Raw genomic sequence first — 19293 nt, 5'->3', positions numbered from 1 at the left:
GTTTAACCAGTTGTAGGAGAATAACCATGCCTGCAAAATTTAAGCATTTTTTTCTAGTAGGTTGTTTCTCAAGTTGCTTTTGTAGTAGTACACAGGAACAGTAAAAAGATGAGGAAACACCAAAAGAATGAAGACAGTTGTCATTCACAACCTAGTTTCCTGCATGATTTTCTCATATTCCTGCCTCTCTATTAAACTTGTACTGTAAGACTGTCATAAGCATGGACTTTCCTGAGTAAACCGTGAAATAGATGAAGTATCTGCTTATATAAGAATCCAAGTGATTCTTGATCAAACCCTTACAAATATCAGCAAAAGTCAAACTTCCTTAAATTAACTCTGCTTAGCTTTGTAAATGGGGGAGTGTTCCCTTTCTTGTACAAACATGCTTTCACAAATACAAAAAGGACAAGTGGAATAAGATCCCTAAATCAGTTTGCCTTGCTGTATCTTCCCTTTCAGGTAACTTACTGTTTCCAAAGCAAGTTCTCTGACTGAAAAGATTTGACATAGGTGTGTCTGAGTGGGAAGCAAGTCACAGCTTCTTGTGATCAAATCTTAGCATCTGAGACATAGAGAAAGAGTCTTGATTTATATTTTCTTTTGTTTCTTTAAGCATAACCACAAGAAGAGCAGTTTTCTTTTGCACTTCATATTTACAAGGTGCCATTTCACATACTTTACAATAAACTGAAGTCCACCCTCCCTAAGTTTAATTCTGTTGTAAGAAATAACAACGAGACACTCAAGTTATTAATCAAGCAAACTGCAGAACTCTATCACAGTCATATTCTTGTGACAAGTGTGTGCTTCCAACTATGTATCTCTCACTGACCCCCTCCAATCCAATGGTATTTGATTCAGGAGGATTGGTGTGTTATAAAATGTTATACAATGTCTTATGTATCTCTTAAGCTGCAAAGTTAACTTAAATCAACTTTCAGCTACAATAAGGTCCAGTTACACAGCAAAACTGCCACAGGGTTTTTTTCACTTCTTTTTTTCAAGTTGCATTACTATAGTCCTACCTTCCTCTTAGTGCAATTCACTGCAACAGACTTACTTACCAGGAAAGCAAACATCTTTACAGAAGTTACAGCAGAATTAATTTCACACACTGCCAATGTCAACATAGCTCATTGTAATCTTAAAGCACATGCTTACATTTCTCTAGAATAAGAGCCAGAGAATGGAAACCTCACTAATTAAGTTTTGATTTGAATTCAATAAGAATGATAACACAATTCAGAGACTATCCTAGAGCTCTAGTAACAGAACTATTCATTTTAAGCTAACAAGTGTACAAAATCATCACAGGAGCCAAGTTTTTGCAAAAAGGAATACAACTGTTTCTTAACCTTAAGTTTCTAACCAATATTTTAGTATTAACAAAATATCCATTTCTCAGTCCTTTTTGTCACACTCTGCCCATTGCAGCCCTACAAAGAAAGGCAACAGGAAGAAAGAGAAACTAAAATATTTTGAAATGGAAGTCTGGAGAAAGTGGGAGTCAGTTTTAATTGTTTTATTTTGTCACTCATCAAAAGGAATGATCATTTGAATTTCAATTCCCAATACCTTTTGCTTAATATTTATCCCATAACTCACATCCACCTTCACAGCATGCAGATTTCATGAATGAGGGAGAAATAAGCAAAGCAGCTGTTTGTGAACAAAGCAAGAACAGTGGCTATCGTACAAAAGTACACTGGAGCAAGCTGTGAACAGTTTAAAGAACATCACCACAGAATTATCAGAGGAAAGCCCTGAAACCTGGTTTGTGAACAAACGTGACTTCTGACTCAAGACTCTCTTAGAACATGTCAAGGTGTTTTCAGAGCATCAATATTTCCCCCCTTTTATTGGAATAAGGTTGTAGCTAACAGAAAACAACATGACTGCAGGAAAGAAAAAAAGCTTTTCCAGAACAGATAGGAGATGGCAAAGACATGAACATGAGGGAGAATTAATGTTAATGTTTCTGATGAAGAGACATAAAATTTCCACTTTTAAGCATAGAAATTATAAAATGAAACAGGGCTGACATTATATTGCTAAAACATTAATATTTAATCAGCCTTTTTAGTTCTGGCCACAACACTGCTTTGCTAGCAGTATCAATTCCAGCATCTGTGCATCAGTGTGAAACCAACTGCTCAGCAAAGAAATGCTGCAACAGATTGACACAGATGTTGCTCTCATTTGGCAGCACTCAGCTACCCAAGAACTTGATATATAACCTAACAGTGTTGATGTGTAAAAAGGCAGGGGGGGTAAAAATCAAATAAACCAATATAGAGATTGAAGAAGTGTGCAACCCTCTCAAAATGCTGCCAGATGAAACAACACAGGTTTGCAGACAATGCAGAGTATCCTCACAAAGTTTTCTAAGCTGCTTCCATGTTAACAGCAAGAACAGATAGATGCACTGTACATATGGTCAAAATAGTAGAATACAAATCACAAAATCATTTAGGCTGGAAAAGATCTTCAAGTCATTGAGTCCTACCATTAACCTAACAGTGCCAAGTTGACCACTAAACCATGTCACTAAATGCCACATCTACACAATAAAATCCTTTATGCTTCATTTGTTCCTCAGCCACTTTTGAAAACCCTGACAATAATTCATTAACACATTTCCAGTGATTTTTTTCAGTAGCTACTTAGAGCAAGTTAGAGGAAAGAAGTTCAAAGTCTCTGAGAATCATGCAATCTAGCAATCTTTGTGTTAAAATGTTTCTACCCTCTATTCTGCTGTCTTTCTATTACTTTAAAAAAAAACCTGAAAGAGCAATTTCAAGAGAAATTCAAGTATTCAGTCATAATGTTATGGCTGTGGAAACATCCAAATGTATTAGTGACAGTTTTCAAACATTCAAACATCACTCCCTGTGAAGACAGGCACTTCAAGCTATTCTGGAAGGTCAGAGTAAAGTTTATTTGTCCATACATGCTAATCCCAGATTTGGTAATTAATTGTTACTGTTCAACTTCTCCAGAAAAAGCAGTAACATCTGCCAGCATAAAAAAAGTCTACTTATCCTCATCCTCAAACCACTGGGCCAGATTATTCACTTCTCATGAATATTGGCACTTCTAGTTTTAAGAGAAGATAGCCCAGCTTGCCAAGGCTATGCACTTCTATGCCTGTAAGGAAAAGAATATGCAGATTTAGACAAATTCCTTATCTATTTCTCTGCTCATTCTGAAGTGAAAAGTACCTAAAGACAGAAACAAAGCAAGGGAACCTTCCTATTTCCTACAGAGAATATTTGAAGAATTCAGACATAAGTATTGCAGCCTTTGGAGAAGGTAAGGTCACTGCTTTTCCACATGACCTAACAGAACATAAGTGCTGCCAATAACAAATGGATTCACGTGATCTACATATGTATATTTCTGTATATTCATATATATCTGTATTTAATATACATAACAGAGGAACTGTTTATGCTATCGAGTCTTCTCTGGACTTTTTGAGGGAACAGATTTCAGTGTTTAAATAATAATGTAATGGGCTACAGAGCTGGGTAGCACTGAGGATTTGTAAAGGGAAAAATAGTTTATCTATGCCATCAACAACAGAATTGCAACTAAGATTCTGAAAAAAGAGTTAGCCATAGCTAAAAAAAAAAAAAATCCACATTATAACATCCTACAGCTACAGGAAGCATTAGCACATCATTAATTCCCCACAGTAAATACTGATGATATTCCAATAATATGTATGCAACATCATTTAACCAATCCTCATCTACATTTATCAATGAAAATAGGGAGCTACTGGATGTTGATGAATGTGAAAACTCTACATAAGGCTACCTGCATACAGGACACTCAGCCCTCCTGTAACAGCAGGAATTTATCGCTTAGCTGCCCTGACAACCTGAAGGCTCTTGTGTCTATCAGGAAATCCCCATCACTCACTGCTGATGCCAAGGCTACAGTTTCACATAAACTGCTCAGTGCCCTACCTTCTTAAAATGTTACCCTCTTTTCACCCACACCTTAATGCTACAGCTGGCCTTGGGAAAACTTCCTAATCTGCCATGTGTGTATCAGACAGAACTGCTCCAAACCAGAACTTCCTTCAGCTCAGAACAGTGCCCAGGCTCCAGTTCAATGTGCAGCCCCAAAGACTTTTGTACTGGCAGAATGCAGGTGAGGGAGGGCCATGCAGCAGCACCTCCCTAAGGGAAAGGTGCCAGTGCACTGTTCATACTAGAGCAGCTTGAGCACACAATGCATGGGCAGAAATAGTTTAAGCTGGTATCGCCATCAAACATGTTGGATCATGAAAACACAACCAAAGGGTGTAGTTTCACAGGACGTGAGCTTGGACAGCAAAGCAGTTTAAAGTTTCCACCCCACCTGCTCATTTCAGTGATCCTCCTTACAGCACAGCTTCACAAAGGGTTTTACTGACACAACAAAAAGATGGCAAAGTCTGGCATAGAGGCAGGGAAGAAGCTGGCTTCACTGCTGAAGCCAAATCTTGTGAAACGACACCCTAAGTATTTGTTGTGGAAAGAACAGTCTGTCTAGTAACACTTGCCAAAGGCTTGCCAAACACCTGCTCCAAACCGTCAGAACTCAGACCCAGCAAATACTCTAAACTTTGTTAGAAGTTTTATTGAAGTGATGCAGTCACCAAATCATCTGAAATCAGAACACCAACTGTAAGACTCAAAAAAAAAAACTTTCACCCTACAATTTCAGATTTTTTCTGCAGTTTGAAGACTGAGAGGTGTATTAAAAATAAATTTTAAAAATCATTTATCCAAAATGAAGGTGTGACATCTGGCAAGGGAGCCAAGAAAACTTTCTGCTAGCACTTTGTGAAGAAGAAGCTGCAGAACAAGTTTCTCTTAAAAAAAAGGGTTGTAACCGGTTTATCAGGTTAGAGGAATTCATGAGTTCTTCCACCTCTTCCCCCCATCCCATTTGTTTCCAAATGCTCATTTAACCAGTTTGTTTCTTGCTGAATTTGCTGAAAATAAATTACACCTGCAGCTCAGTTGGATGATCAATAGGCATCCAAACATGCTTGAGGGAACTGGCAATTTGCTTTTACCTGATAAAGTGGCAACCACTCCGTATTTTCACTTTGAGCATTATTTAGGGCAGTGTGCAGTTTTATCTTTCTCTGTTTAAGAATATATATTAAAATATTCACAGATGTATTTGATTCAATATATTCAATCAGCAAGACTAGGAGATTCTTTTAAACCAATTTTGAATATTTAAATGTCAATTCATAGATTAAAATGGAATGCTTTCAGTAGGTCCAAAAGCAAAGCTAGGTCTCACATGAGAATGTCTCCCTTTTTATGTATATCATTCAAAGAAAAATGGTAATTGCAGCTAAATACTGCAGACAGTTCTCCTAAATTATTAGCTCTTCTTAGACTTATCCTTTGTCAGGAAGACAAGCAAATATTGCCTTGCAAAAGTAAAGTAACATGTCTTAAGGCAAGCCATGCTGATTCAGACAGGTTTTCTGTGTGGGAGGGATTAAGAAATCAACAACACTTTCAACTTCATATGGGATCTTTAACTTAGAACCCCTGTGGCTACAATCAGAGAAGCACATGAGGATGTCAGCTTTTTGACGACAGAGTAATGAGGCTGAGAGAAAGGCAAAGTTCATTTTGGCTTTGCTTGTTAAAAGCAAGGTGCCATTCCTGCAAGGTTTCAGAGAGCAACCTGAGAATAATTGCTCTCCCTTAAAAGCTTGCAAAGTGGAAAACTATAAAGCTACAGCAGTTAACTAGAAAAAGATAAATAACATGCTAAATAAGCCAGTCCTGTGATTTGAGGATCTGAACAATGATATCTGGTAAGAATGTCCCAGTCATGCAGGAAGAAAACTATTCCCCTTGGTAAGTAGTGTAGCTGATGCATGTTTAGAGGCCTAGATCATGGGCTCAAGGCAGTTCCAAACACTTGAACAAGAGATCTCCCCCTTACTTTGTTAAATAAAAATCCTCACAGTTTTCTACTCAGCAGCATTCTGCAACATCTCAGCAGCTGCAAGTTCACCATTACTTGTCTCACATCAGAGGTATGTTACTAATGCCAATTTGAACTGAATACATCAAGCAAGATGCTCCCAAAGGACAAACATTTTACGACTTCAGGTAACTATTTCCCAGACATCCCTCCACCCCCACAAAGGAAAGCCATCACAACGTTGCACATCACCTATGAAAAATAAAGATGGATCCCGTAACTGCAGTAGAACCTATGGAATCAAATGCTTGTTACCCTGGACAAGTACAATATCTAAAACCTTGTAACAAAACATACAGAGCATATGCTGCAGCAACCAAGCTGTTATTTTGGGGCACTGTGCTTCAGAACCTTACCTTGTAAAATTACAACAACCAAAACTTATTGATAAGGAACCCTATTTCATAATATTTCTTAAAACAAACTCAAGTATTAAGCTCAGATAAGAGGCCTTTAGTAGACCTCATCGTTGACATGCACAGCAATAGAAGGAGACTTGCTGTGGTTAGGGGAATAACTCCAGACCCACAGAAGCTGATCTACTGTTTACCAGCTACAAATCACTGATTCAGAACCACAGAATGTTTGAAGTTGAAAGAGGCCTCTGAAGCATGGATAAAAGTTACAATGGATTTGTGCTCAGTGATTCTCACTTCCCTCTGCATGTAGAGACTGGGAATCCAAGGCAAAAAAAACCAGAAGCAGGCACCAAAACTTTCATTTACATGACTGAGATGTGCTAAGGTGAGCAATTTTCAGCTGCATCATCAATTTTCTACCACAATCCAGGCAGGGTGTGGAAAACTAATTTCACATACTCTATAACGTTATCTCAAATCAAGGTACAAGTCTACTTCCTTTTCCTCCTCCTTTTCAAATAACCACTTCAGCTACCTGTTTCTTTTGCTAATCAAAATGCTTAACTGAGAAAGAAAAAAAAAACAAAACCAAAAACCTGTATGTCACCTGACTCATCCTTAAAACACATGATGCAATTAAAATATCCTGTGGACTTGTCTTCAAAAATGCAGGAGAGAATCTACTATTAAAGAATATGGAGTTTTGTTTTTTGCCACCACTGCAAGTGGGAAGTTGAATTGATTCTCTCCTAATTCCCACAGGAGTCAGGACACAGATGGGAAAGGAGTGGAGTTTAGGTAAGGTGTATTCCAGAGGACTTATGATGGAACTGGCCACATCACAACTGGCACCCAAAAATTAACAGCAAAATCATTATTTAGTTGCATAGATATGCAAACAAAAAGGAAAAATATTGTTATTTTTCAAGAGTCTCTACCCACCTACACACAAAGGTACTATTTCCTTTTATTTGCTAAAGCAGACCCACCTACAGTGCAATTTACAGCAATAAGATACAATCTCTCATAAAGTATTGAGTATAATTAAAGTGTGTCTGTTATAAAGGTAAACAGAGTGTACTAGGCTAAGCTGTTCCAGATGTCTTTAGTGCAAGATCTGGGACAAGATCAAACCTGCAGCTGCACATTTTCTCAGGGGTTATTATGGAGCTTTAAAAAAAAAAAGAAAGAAAATCACCTCTTAGTCCTAGACTCCAGCAAAACAAATGCAAGTAGAACAAATGCCACTGCAGTCAATGCTGACAGATTTTCAGCCACATAGAAGTTATGTTTTTCAAAGACACTCCAGAGTGTAGTGTTAACCATGCAGTATCAAAGAGAGTTAGGACTGCCAAGTCTGCCAAGTTATCTGTGTCACCAGAAGTTACAGCAACATGAACCTGTTCTACTGCCTAAGCAAGTTTCTTGCTGAAACACACCTACGAATGATTCAGACAAGGTGTGGAAAGCCAGGTTTATATGTTACACAAAAATGCACTATTGTATTTTTCCATTCAAGCACATTTCATGCATAGAAAGGACAGTCAAAGCAAGCAAACTTTTGGGAACTGCATTATGTATACACTATTCACACTAAATTTTTTGAAGTAGCTTAAGTCCTCTTGAGCAAATTTTACTGTTCAGTGTGATATTAAATGAGTCAAAGAGCAAAACTACAGAAATCATTAAAAAATTAAACCAAATCAATTCATAATCCTCTCATTAGGCTCATCTGGAAAAGAGTGATACACAACAAGCATATCTGATGTTACATGAAAGATTTTGAAGATTTCAGCTGATTTTAAGAATAACAAATGAAGAAAAGTTTCTAAATACACATTAGAGCAGTGAACCTGCAGATTAGAATGTACCATGTGAAGTATGAAAGTTTGATTAGCACTCCTGTATTAGGTAGTACTCTTACTGGCTAACTCTTTTAAGGCTTAAGAGAAACTTGGGATAAAAGCAGACCTATCAAAACAACCAAAAGTCAGATCTTCCAAGGACTTATAACATCAGCTCAAATGCTCTAGTATCATACATAACTGTTTCAGAATTATGAAGTTCCCATTTCAAATGGTTCAAGTCTCTTTTGGGTTAGCTTAAAAACAAGCATAAAAACTTGGTAGTGATTTCAAAGTGAAAGACAAAACTAAAGTCTGTTTCCTTTTTCAAATCCATTAAACCTCGTTCACAGGCGTCACCCAGAAGAACTCCTGCTCTCAAAAGCAGCACCTCACCTGTTGAAGAACCCGGTCCAGTGGTTCAGCTTTGCCCAGTCCCTCTGGTGTTAAGCCACTGACTTCGCGACACTGGTCACTTAAGTCCAAGTTGTCTGCTTTCACCAGGGATTTGTGTAGTGTCCCTACCTAAAAACATGTAAGAAAATATGGACAAAAGTGAGGAACAATCGAATTAGCTCTTTATAGCAATGTGTTGAGACTGAAGAAAAATCAGAAAGGTGCAGTATCCCCTCCGGATAAATGCCAGGAGAAAACGCATTTGTCTATTTCACAAATCGAAACCTTTGGCCGCGGTTTCTCTCCCTCCCACCCCGGAGAGCCACGCTCTCTGCCTCGGAGTATCCGAGCCCATTTTCATGGGAGGCCTTTTGCAGTTAGCACCGACTTTTGTGGGAGTTGTTAAGTGGAAAAGGAAGATCACTTAATATTAAGGCAATGTCACGAATCCACTTATGAAATTGATAGTCCTGTTTGTTTTATTAAAGCCCTTCATCTCTAGGGGGTTATTTATGATAGGGCTTTTGGGGAAGAAAAAAGATTAGAGATGACTTTTAGGTTGGCCTAAAAATTAAAATAAGTCAATATTCTCTTAAAGGTTATCCAAACATTGGTTAAACAAACAAAAAACAGGCCCAAAGGGTCCAACGGTGACCGAGAGCCGGCTCCCAGGGAAGCGAGCACACCCGGAGCCATCCGGGGCAGCTTTTTGTTTTAAAATTTCAGAAGTCCGTAGACATCCTCAAAGCTACGCACGATTTAAGGCGGACGGGGCAGTGGAGTGTGGAAGAGGCCAAACTTTCTTTAAAAGTGACTTCTTCCCTCAAGACGGAACAAAAAGGAGCTTCCCGAGCGAGCGCCCCGGGCAGGGAATGACCCCCGGGCACGGCCCCGCGCCTCCCCTCCCTCGGTGCATTTGTGAAATGAACAAACGGCTCCGGGCCGGCGCCGAGGGGCCGGGAGAGCCCGCTCGCCCCGCGCCGGGGAACGCGCCCTCGCCCCGGATATCGAAGCCATACCTTCTTGCTGTGTAGATCCACAACTTGCCACACCAAGAGAATTAGTTCCCTCTCATCCGAACCCAGTTTAGCCCCATATGCACCAGCTGTTGCCCCAAACAACACCACCAAAGAGTCACTGTGCGAAGCCGTCATGACCACAGGGGGAAACAGCTACAATCAAAAGCAGAGGTCAAAAAAAAAAAAAAAAAGAGAGAAAAAAAAAGCAAAAGAAAGACACACTAACAAACAAGAAAAAAAATAAAACCAAAAAAATCCCACAAGGCTCATCCCCTACCTCCAGGTAATCAAAGAGAAAAGAAGCGAACGAGGAGTCACAATATAAAGAGAAGAAAAAGAGCTATTTAGGAGGTTGGGTATTTGAGAAAAAAAAAAAAAAATGGAGAAAGAAAGCTCCCATCTCTACCTGTTCCCGGTGATCTCTTTCCCGGGGCCGACTGGGAGGTGAAATTAGCAAGCTGTGGGTTTCTTTCCCTCTAACATCATGGCAGAAACTCAGTCTGGGCTTGGGCTTTTTTTTTTTCTCTCTCTCTTTTTTTTTTTTTTCCTTCCCTCTTCCCCTTCCCCTCTCCTGAGTTACCTGCCCTTGGTGCAGCTCATGTGTCTCTAGTCAATCTCCCAAAGGGACAAGGCCATTGGGCCTCTGGAAAAGGTGTAGGAGGGACGCAGGGAGAATCAACGCCTGGCTGATCTGGCCTGATTGGTTTTTGAAGGAGATCAGAGGCAAACTCCCTTTCTGTCTTTAATTCTGCCTGCAGGAAGTGCCTCTACCTGCTTTCAGTTCACGGGATCCCGCCCAGCGCTGCGTGCGGGGCACACGGCGCTCTGCGCGCCCCGGCCCGCGCCCGTTCTGGGGGAAAACCGAACAATATTCGAGTACAGGTGCAAAAAAACCCCAAACATTATGATTTAGCATTGAATTCCATGAAAGAAAAGTCTTTACCTGCTTCTCAGTAATTGCCTTTTGTGCGCGTTGCTGTGTGTATCCAGCTACGGACGCCAACGTTAATGTGTAATGAAAGTGTAGTATTCCACAGGGATTTTTAAGGTATATTACAGGCAGAGAGTACTTTGTAATTTAGGCCCTATCTTTCATACAGTTTGTAAAGATGGGTCTTAGGAAAACAAATTTTTTGTTTTGAGAAAGGATGTATATAGGAAGTTTTGCAAGAGCACGGTATAAAGCCCTGAATTTCCTACAGCTGCTCAGTCAGGAGCTGACTCCTGGGCATTTACAGCAGCCCAAGGTGAGCAGCTTTTCTCCTCACCTGTTTCACTGCTGAGACTACAATGGGAAACCACCACCGAGTTTAACTGCTATGAAAAGACTCCTGCTCAACAGCAGCAGCAGCAATATTTGTTACATCGGGGACTGAGAAATTTTTCAGAGATATTGTCAAACTCAAATTGATTTTAAAGCAGAAAAAAAGATCAAAAAGCTTCTAAACTCATTTGAAAGTTATTTTTCCTATTGCCACCACTGATGGGTTACTAATGATTTTTAAAGGCCAAATGCTGCAAGTTAAACTAGTCATAATTTTTCTTTCATTTAATTAAGTCTTCAGTTTATACTTCAATATTAGTATTGTATTGAAATAAAGCTTTTACAGAATGAAAATTGGTGCTGCTATTTAGGTACTGATGTCTACCCTGGGAAAATGCAGAGGTGGGCATTTAACTGTGAATATCTGATGGCTTAAATTATTAAATCACATTTTCTCATCTTCTTTTAACATTCCAATTTTATAATTGATTAATTATAGCAGTTATTATGGACTTCCTTCTGGCAAACACTGATTCCCCATCCTAGCACCATCAGCACGACAAATTCCATTTATTTCAGTGAAAATAAACTACACTTCAAGGATGCTGTCTGATGTGAAGTATCTTAGAATTCATGTGTTACGAGTTTACCTGACAGAGACCATGCAGAAAACCTTGCACAGATGCATCTCACTGAACATCACAAAACAGTTAAACACGTCTCAGCTGGTGTCTCTGCAGCTCATGAAGCTGCCTAAGAAGCAATCCTGAAAATACATTGTTAGAGAAAGGGCAAATTCCTGAACAGAGATGAAAACTTTAATCGGTAACATGTATATATTAGTATATTCAAAATGTTTTCAGCATTACATTTTCTTGCACTGCTGAATTTATAGCCACAGCTATATTTTCCCCTGCCAATGTATTTCTCTAAATCCTTGGTAGAATAAAACCCCATTTCTTTCCCTTTTGTTATTTCCCTTGGATGTAGTGGTTATGAAATAATGTAACAGGTCGTTATTGAGAATGGGATGATTCTTATCCCTGAAGACTTTAATAAGAACCATAAAAATGCATTGACTGCAAGTGTGAGAACTATTCCTTTTTTCCCAACCTGTTCCCCCCTCCCAAACTCACACATTTATATGGGGGTGTTTGGAGAGAGGCAGTGTTTGTACAGATAAGTGTAAACAGATTAAATGTAAATACAGATTTTTACTGTAGCTATGTTCACAGAAAAAAAATACCAGGCTGTTGCAATTTAACTTCCTTCACGAGGATGTCATTTTGTATATACTAATACATGAGTACTTCATACATAATGGGATTTTAATTAGCAGATTTCTATAGACAATCATACACATGAAAAATTGGTCAGGCTGACACATATGGGCACAGGCTCCAGTGAATTGGCTCAGAAAATGGCAGTACATATGCACTTGTCTTTAGGATCTAATGTGAAAGAAAAATGATTGTAATTCATTTAAAGCAACTTGTGAGATTAAATAAGTACTCCTCAAATCAATGCCAAAGACCCTTGAAAACTTATTTGAAACCTACACATGGTATCAAAGACTGGTAAGCCCAAAATCTTCTATGCCTTTTACAATTGTATTAGCTCATCTCATAAAATGTAGCCTCTCTTCATAGAAAGCCCATCTGGTTTCTACTTTTAGACTATCTTGACTCATATAATTCTACTGTTACTAATTTATCTGAACTATTCTAGCTAAATGAATTTAAAATGTATTCTAAAATGTTTTAAAAAAACCTTAAATAAATGCTGGCTTTCCTGCACTATCACATATTCCAAAGTATCAGATCATGCAACTCAATTTTCATTCATCTTCTATCCACTACCCTCCCATTCTCTGCCCTGAATTATACTAGCAATTTATTAATCTAAAAATATGAAGGAATGGCGCTGTATGTCTCAACAGAACAACAAGAGGATCCAGTTCCTGAAAAACATATGGGACAAGCCCTTGTACACTGAGCATAGAAAGGTTAATTTGTAACCAAGATCTTGCTGAAATAAAGAGTATTTGCTCACCTTTAGCTTTAATCCCAGCAGGCCTATTTATAGAGGTACTTATTTGTAGGCTACATATGACCATAACGTCTCATAAACATAACTGGGTGGAGAAGAAAAGTTTTAAAGATGGACATTCATTGTTATGCAAGCTCAATATGGTGATTATTTTGTTTCTTATTAATCAAGCATTTAAAACTGTAAAATAGATCAGTTTTACAGTTAGATCACATGAGAACACCGAAGAGACTCATTAAAAGCAGTGTGCTTGCAATGGATAAATCTGTAGTGGCATTTTCATTCTTACTGGGACGGGAAGGGAAGGGAAGGGAAAAAGAAAGAAAGAAAGAAAGAAAGAAAGAAAAGAAACCATCTATTATACTACATTATTAAAAATTCCTGTGAACTGAATGTCCTGATGACTGAAGTCCTTTTGTTAAAGCCTAATAAAAGGAGTATGAAACTTTGAGACATGAGATCTGGAGTAATACCCTGGCTACATTTAGATCTACAAAAATAACTCAATAATCTTTCAGGTAACATGGAAGTCAATCCTCTGTTCCAAACTAGTATGATATTGAGAAGTTATTTGTCCTCATGGATATTTTACTCATCAGTTATAAGAAGGAAAATTATGGTGATGATGATGATGATGATGATGATGATGTGACATTTAACCCTGTGAAATGGTTTGAAATACCCTGAAGAAAGTTAATAAACTTTGAAGTTGGGTCTAATTTCAAAATTGGCCATGGTAGCAGAGCAAGGATGTACACCAAAAGATGTCCAGAGGTCTCTTCTAGTTAATTTTTTTCTATGATTTTAAGAAACGGAGATATTGAATAAGTATGGTGCCTTGGTGTTTCTCTGCTCAGTAGGGATAGTAAATTCTCTGCATGCCTCAGCATCTCCAAACTGAGCTGGCACTGGAAGTAAAAGATCTGTAAGTGATCTGTAAGCAAATGTGAGAAGATATTTAGATTTCATACCCATTCAGTCCTTGGCTCCTGGATTAGATTATAAATTACTGCAGCAATATTTGCAGAAGGAGGAGCTTACTGTAACTCCTGAAACATAAATCCATATGTAAAGAATTTTCTGGCATCCTTTCTTTAACAGCAAATGAGTGGGAAAAGGCATGGGAACAAGCATTTAGCAGTGTTCTTTGATTGCTGTCCAGATGTTTGGAGAGATCTCATTTTTTGGTCTGTCAGGTAGGTCTGCCATGATTAAAATTCACTGTAGAAGCCTTGAAATAATTTCCATTGAGACATCCACAAAAGCTCAGCAATCTGCACAAGAGCTTCAGAGCTGTGGCTCTGAAGGATTGTTACCCTGCAGATACCAGCACCATCAAGGCACTGGAAACATTCACTTAGAATCCTGTATCAGTTGAAATTTATTTCTATTGACATAAAGGTAAGTTAAAATATAAAATTCATGACTAGACAAGATAAATAAAAATGAAATTACTTCCCCTATTATTTTACATAGCTTCTCTTCTTTGTAGTATGTCAAACAATCCTGTGGTTTAATCCTACAAAGGTTTTATATGTGCTCAGCTCCCACTGGAGTATTGGTGTGAGCTGTACAGACAAAGTTCTCCAGATTACACTTACCAGACTTTTGAAAATCTAAGCATTTACTTTGATACCAGATTTGTGGACTGGTCAAACATACTAGTGTCTTTCATAAATATTATTACAGATTTATATCAAAGTTAACAGTTTATAACAAATAAACTAAATTTCCATTTTTTAAAAATTGGAAATAATGCTGTCAGTCAAATAATTCACTAAATAGGGGTCTGGATTTAGAATCACTGAGATGATTGCTGACAGGGATCTCTGCACATCCTCTTGTCCAACACAGGCTTCCTGCCAGCACTACATTGAACCAGTCAGTATTTTGTCCAGCTGTGTCTTGGAAACCGCCATGGATGACTTGTTCCAGTGCTGCACTGCATTGCTGATGAGAAACTTTCTCCTGGTTGCCAATCTGATCTCACTGCTAAATTTTTAAATAATTCACTGCAACTAGTTGAGACAGGTTCTTTAAGCTGTGGTAAATTAGACAAGCCATGTGATACAATTCCTGTTACCTAATGAGATGAATATGCAAGTACTTCCTGACCCTTTCAATCTACCTTGCCTGTGATTCAAAATTGACTTTGTGTGAAGCTTTATTGCCTTTAAAACCAGGCTAAATACATTTTCATTGCAATTGTTTACTTTTTTACTGGTCTCAGGTACAGTATAGCATAAGAAAGGAAGTTCAAAGGAAAATATTCTTTTTGTGGCAGGTTTTTAAGCAAGACTGATGTTCAGTCTTAGATCAGAACACTTTTATATACTAACCCATCCACTCTTTGTTGATTGAAAGGATATAGCAGTTTACAAGTCTGTCAGTGTGGCAGAATATCCAACAGTAAAAAAATTTGCTTTTTAATGATAAAGTTAATCTAGTGAGTTATTTGTTACATAAGCTATAAAACAAAGACATTCCATTACCAACATTCTTGCTACCATCACTATTACCCCAGTGAAAGGAGTAGAAACATAAATTGATAGCACTATCCAGTACAATAGCTAAAAGCCAAAATGCTTTCTGTTATTCACTAGTATTTGCATGCAGTTCAATAGAATCATCTTGTTAATTTATAAACAATAAAATGTAAAATTACACATTTAAGGTTTAATAGGATAAAGTTATATCCTCTTGGGAAAAGATCAAGAGTTTAACTCCTCATAATAGTAAATGAGAATAACCTGATGTCTACATAAAGTATTTAATTTGGGCCATTTTGTACTTTATATTTAACAGGCCAACACAGAGACTCCCAGTCTTAGTAGTGCTTTACCCTTATAGAAAACTTTTGTGATACTCCTTCAATGGTTCAATGATATTCATCCTGTCATATCCCCACACATAAATGCATTCACATTGTACAGCTGGAAAGTTCTCAGAAGTTCACTGATGTTTTAGAGTGAGAAGTGGCCACAGCCATCTGGAACATTTGATTCCAGTCATCCAATTCCTGTCATCTTTGCATGTAAACATAAAAAACAAATAGACCACATAAGAAATGTAAAGGCCATTATCTACATGAAAAGATCTGTGTGCTCCATGCTGCTCTCACTTACTGAGAGCTGGTAATCAGTGCTGCAATGCAGCAGTGATGAAAGAACAGATCATCAAATACCAAGGACTGTACACTGGAACTCCAAGTTCTTCAATGAAAAACAACTGTAAATTTTTCATAGTTAATGATGAATTTATGCAGGTTACATCTTCTCAAGCTTTACTGATTACTGACTGATACTGGCCTCATGAGATATCTTGGCAGAAATTACTAATCTCTCTGCTTATCCAGATTGTACCACAAACTCTCAGCTGACACAAAAACCTTGATAAAAAAAGGAAGGGGTGATCCTATAATATTTCATTCCCATTTGATTTAACTGGTCTGATATTTAACCTATTTCTTCATTAGAGTTTAATTAAACTTATTCCACATACAGATATGCAAATGCAATTCTTTTTCTCACCACTGTATAAACAGAAGTAAAATCTAAATGCAAAACATAAGCAAAACTTTACCACCCGTTCTACTTGGGCTTTAAAAACATCTCTTCAAAGCATTTTGTATAATAAATTAATGAATGCAATTATGTGCATCCAAAAAAAACATGATAGGACCTATCACTCAATGATTTCATCTTGATCATGGTTATTTTTCTCCACTTCACTTCTACCAGCAATCGTTACATACCTAGGATCTGACAAGGGGACTTCAAACACCCTGTGTCCAACACAAGGATGACATAAATTCCCAAAGAAGCAGCAGACTTCTGACTTTTTTTAATTTTTTTTTTTTGTATTTGTTTTCACTGTCCTGAAAATACAAGGTCTTTAAAAATCTTGTCTGACTCATGATTACCAGCTTCTAGCAGAACTAATGGCAATTTCTAGGAAGATAACTTTATTTTCTACTCTACCATTTGCAGCTTGATAAGACAACTACTGATTTTGCAAAATAATCCAATTTTTTTCTACAGCACCTCTAAATGCAATTGCTTGTGTGCAAGACTCTAGTTCACATGGAACTGTATTATATAGTTACAGTCGTGTCAGTAGAGTCATCAGATCCTCACTCAAATAAATTTCCTCATTCTATTCAACAAATGCTCTTTTCACTTTAACCTCTGAGCATGATAAACAAATACCTTTCTTCCTTTGGCCTGACACTGGATCTTACACACTGTGGAAGTAATATAGGAATTGTGTCCTCACAGATACATCTAGTTGATACAGGAGAATGATGTGGTTTCCTAAGAAGAAATATTCTCAAAGAAACATATTGCACAGTCAGTAAATGTATTCAGACAGAGAGAAGACAGCTATTCCTAAAATATTCCTTCTGGCATACTCTAGAAATTTTAAATTTAAGATGCCATATGATGCAATTCAGTGCATTTTATCACTTAACAGTTATAGAAGTGCTTTATAAGCACAGATAATAACTAAGCATATGCAAGCAGGTGCAATTCCCTTCCCAGCAAGCTGGAATTGTGCTAATACACTCTGACAGAGCTGTTTCATAAGTGCCACTACTACCTCACCTCCTTTCCCCAACCTTCCGCTAATGTGGCACACCCTTGTTTGACAGGAAATGTCATCTTGTATTCAGTCATTCCTTGTTTCCCTCAAGTAATTATTTCAAGTATGGCGTGACACAGTTAACACACATTAAGATTTTGCCTTTTCTACACTGAAATACATGGTGCTGAGGAAAAGGAAAAGAGCCCTGGGGCACATGAGAGGAAGTTACCTGGCACATTCTGGGAGTGGTTCCGCAGTGACTTGGGTGAATGCACCGATAACGCTCTGGCTCTGGGTGAAGTAGATGTCTAGGACATAACTAACTTTTAACTACTCATTTCCAGGCTCTAGTGCTCTGCTTTGTGTGAGGAGGGAGGCTGAGGAGTCCGATCTGCTCCTCTGTTCTCTAAACAGGAGTCATTCCCTCATTCGGTTCAGTTATCGTGGCAAAAACAAGAGAGTGACTCATGGTATGGGGCAAACGAGGGGGTACTGCTGTCTGATAGCATCACGACTCCATGGCTTTAGGGCACATCAAACTTTTCTAGGGCCAGGTACCGCTGAACACCTGCAGCCTCACTAAGGGCACTCAGGCCAGCTGTCATTATACATGAGTCACAATGGGCAGCATTTTATACATACTTTATATAGACATAAGACGTGAGATCAGGTCTTCCTGCTGTTCTTGAAAGTTCTTGAAAACTCTGGGTTACATTCTATTTATGAGAAATCCCTATGGGAGGATGTATAAAACATCAATTTTTTGATAAATTGAGGTGTAAATTTCTCCTTTTCTCACAATGCATGTTGCAAAACCGACTTTAAAAAACATTCTATATTTTGCACTGTTATCAAGATTTATCTATCCAAACCTTATGAATCTGTTTGTTTTGAGGGAACAAGGTGGAGACCATCACCTTCAATCAAAGATTGGCTGCTTTAATCAAAGAGATATGAACAGCTTGCATCTCAACTTTTGATTTCCACAAAGCCTGTTTGTTTTACTTAAGGCTAGCTGTCCCTGTTGCCAAGGAATTGCTAGGGAGCTAAGCCACACCTTTATGAATATACTTAGCACTTCCTGCTCTGTGCAGCCTTAAAAGCAGTCTCCTCTATTCCAGAGAGATAATTGGACGTTAAAAAAACATAAACATCTACATCTTAAGATCTTGCCTGGCTGGCAAAGCCACCTGTCTTTGTGCTCTTGTTAAATAGTTCACACAAGGTCCTGGGGAAGTGCTTATTGTGAGATGTATTTTTTCAGAAGAATTCAATGTTTGGGATGGTGATAATACGTTTCTTACCCTTTCATCTGTTTGTATCCAGAGCTTCCAGTGGTGGCTGCTTTGTGACTAGAAGAAAATTAAATGGTGGGTTCTTCTGAAATCCCTCTGGGCTGGTACAGATGCTGTAGGCTGACTGGTAGCTCCAGCACACAGGGTAAGGGTTCATTATTCATAATATATGTAAACAGCCCTCTCAGTGCTCTGAGGCAGTACCACGGTGTAATTGCTAGATCACTTGCATCGTCCTTTTTCTGCTTCATCTGTAATTTAAATTATTATACAGAAGGATTTGTCATTCCTGTTGATCTTTCTTTTTTCTCAGTATTTACATCAATCTCAGGAAGTTGTGTTGGTTGTTTGTTTGGGGTTTTTAACATAGTTTACTTAAAGAAACAACTTTTAAACACACACCCATTCAGTACTATAAAACAAATCTAAGCACAGAACTCATTGCTGAAACTTAAGCTGTCTAAAAAT

The 19293-nt window shown here is 38.1% G+C and overlaps 1 protein-coding gene across 6 annotated transcripts in view; it reads right to left on the bottom strand.

Moving 5' to 3' along the window:
- Window positions 1–10379, bottom strand: part of ESRP2 (epithelial splicing regulatory protein 2) — a 41934-nt gene extending 31555 nt beyond the window's left edge. For 4 of the 6 annotated variants that reach the window (XM_015640143.1, XM_015640139.1, XM_015640144.2 and 1 more), the window contains exons 1-3: window positions 10040–10180; window positions 9634–9786; window positions 8615–8743 (exon numbers count right to left, since the gene is read on the bottom strand). In XM_015640143.1, the coding sequence (XP_015495629.1) occupies window positions 8615–8743; window positions 9634–9768 (264 nt within the window). In that variant the 5' untranslated portion in view covers window positions 9769–9786; window positions 10040–10180. Of the gene's footprint in view, window positions 1–8614; window positions 8744–9633; window positions 9787–10039; window positions 10182–10213 lie in introns of those variants that run through there. The other 2 variants (XM_015640140.3, XM_015640142.2) reach the window with 2 other exon arrangements.
- Window positions 10380–19293: the final 8914 nt, after the last annotated feature.

The sequence above is a fragment of the Parus major genome, chromosome 11 (genome assembly GCF_001522545.3).
Source record: "Parus major isolate Abel chromosome 11, Parus_major1.1, whole genome shotgun sequence".
Lineage (NCBI taxonomy): Eukaryota > Metazoa > Chordata > Aves > Passeriformes > Paridae > Parus > Parus major.
The sequence above is the reverse complement of the archived record's forward strand: the minus strand, read 5'-3'. Positions and strand labels throughout refer to the sequence as shown.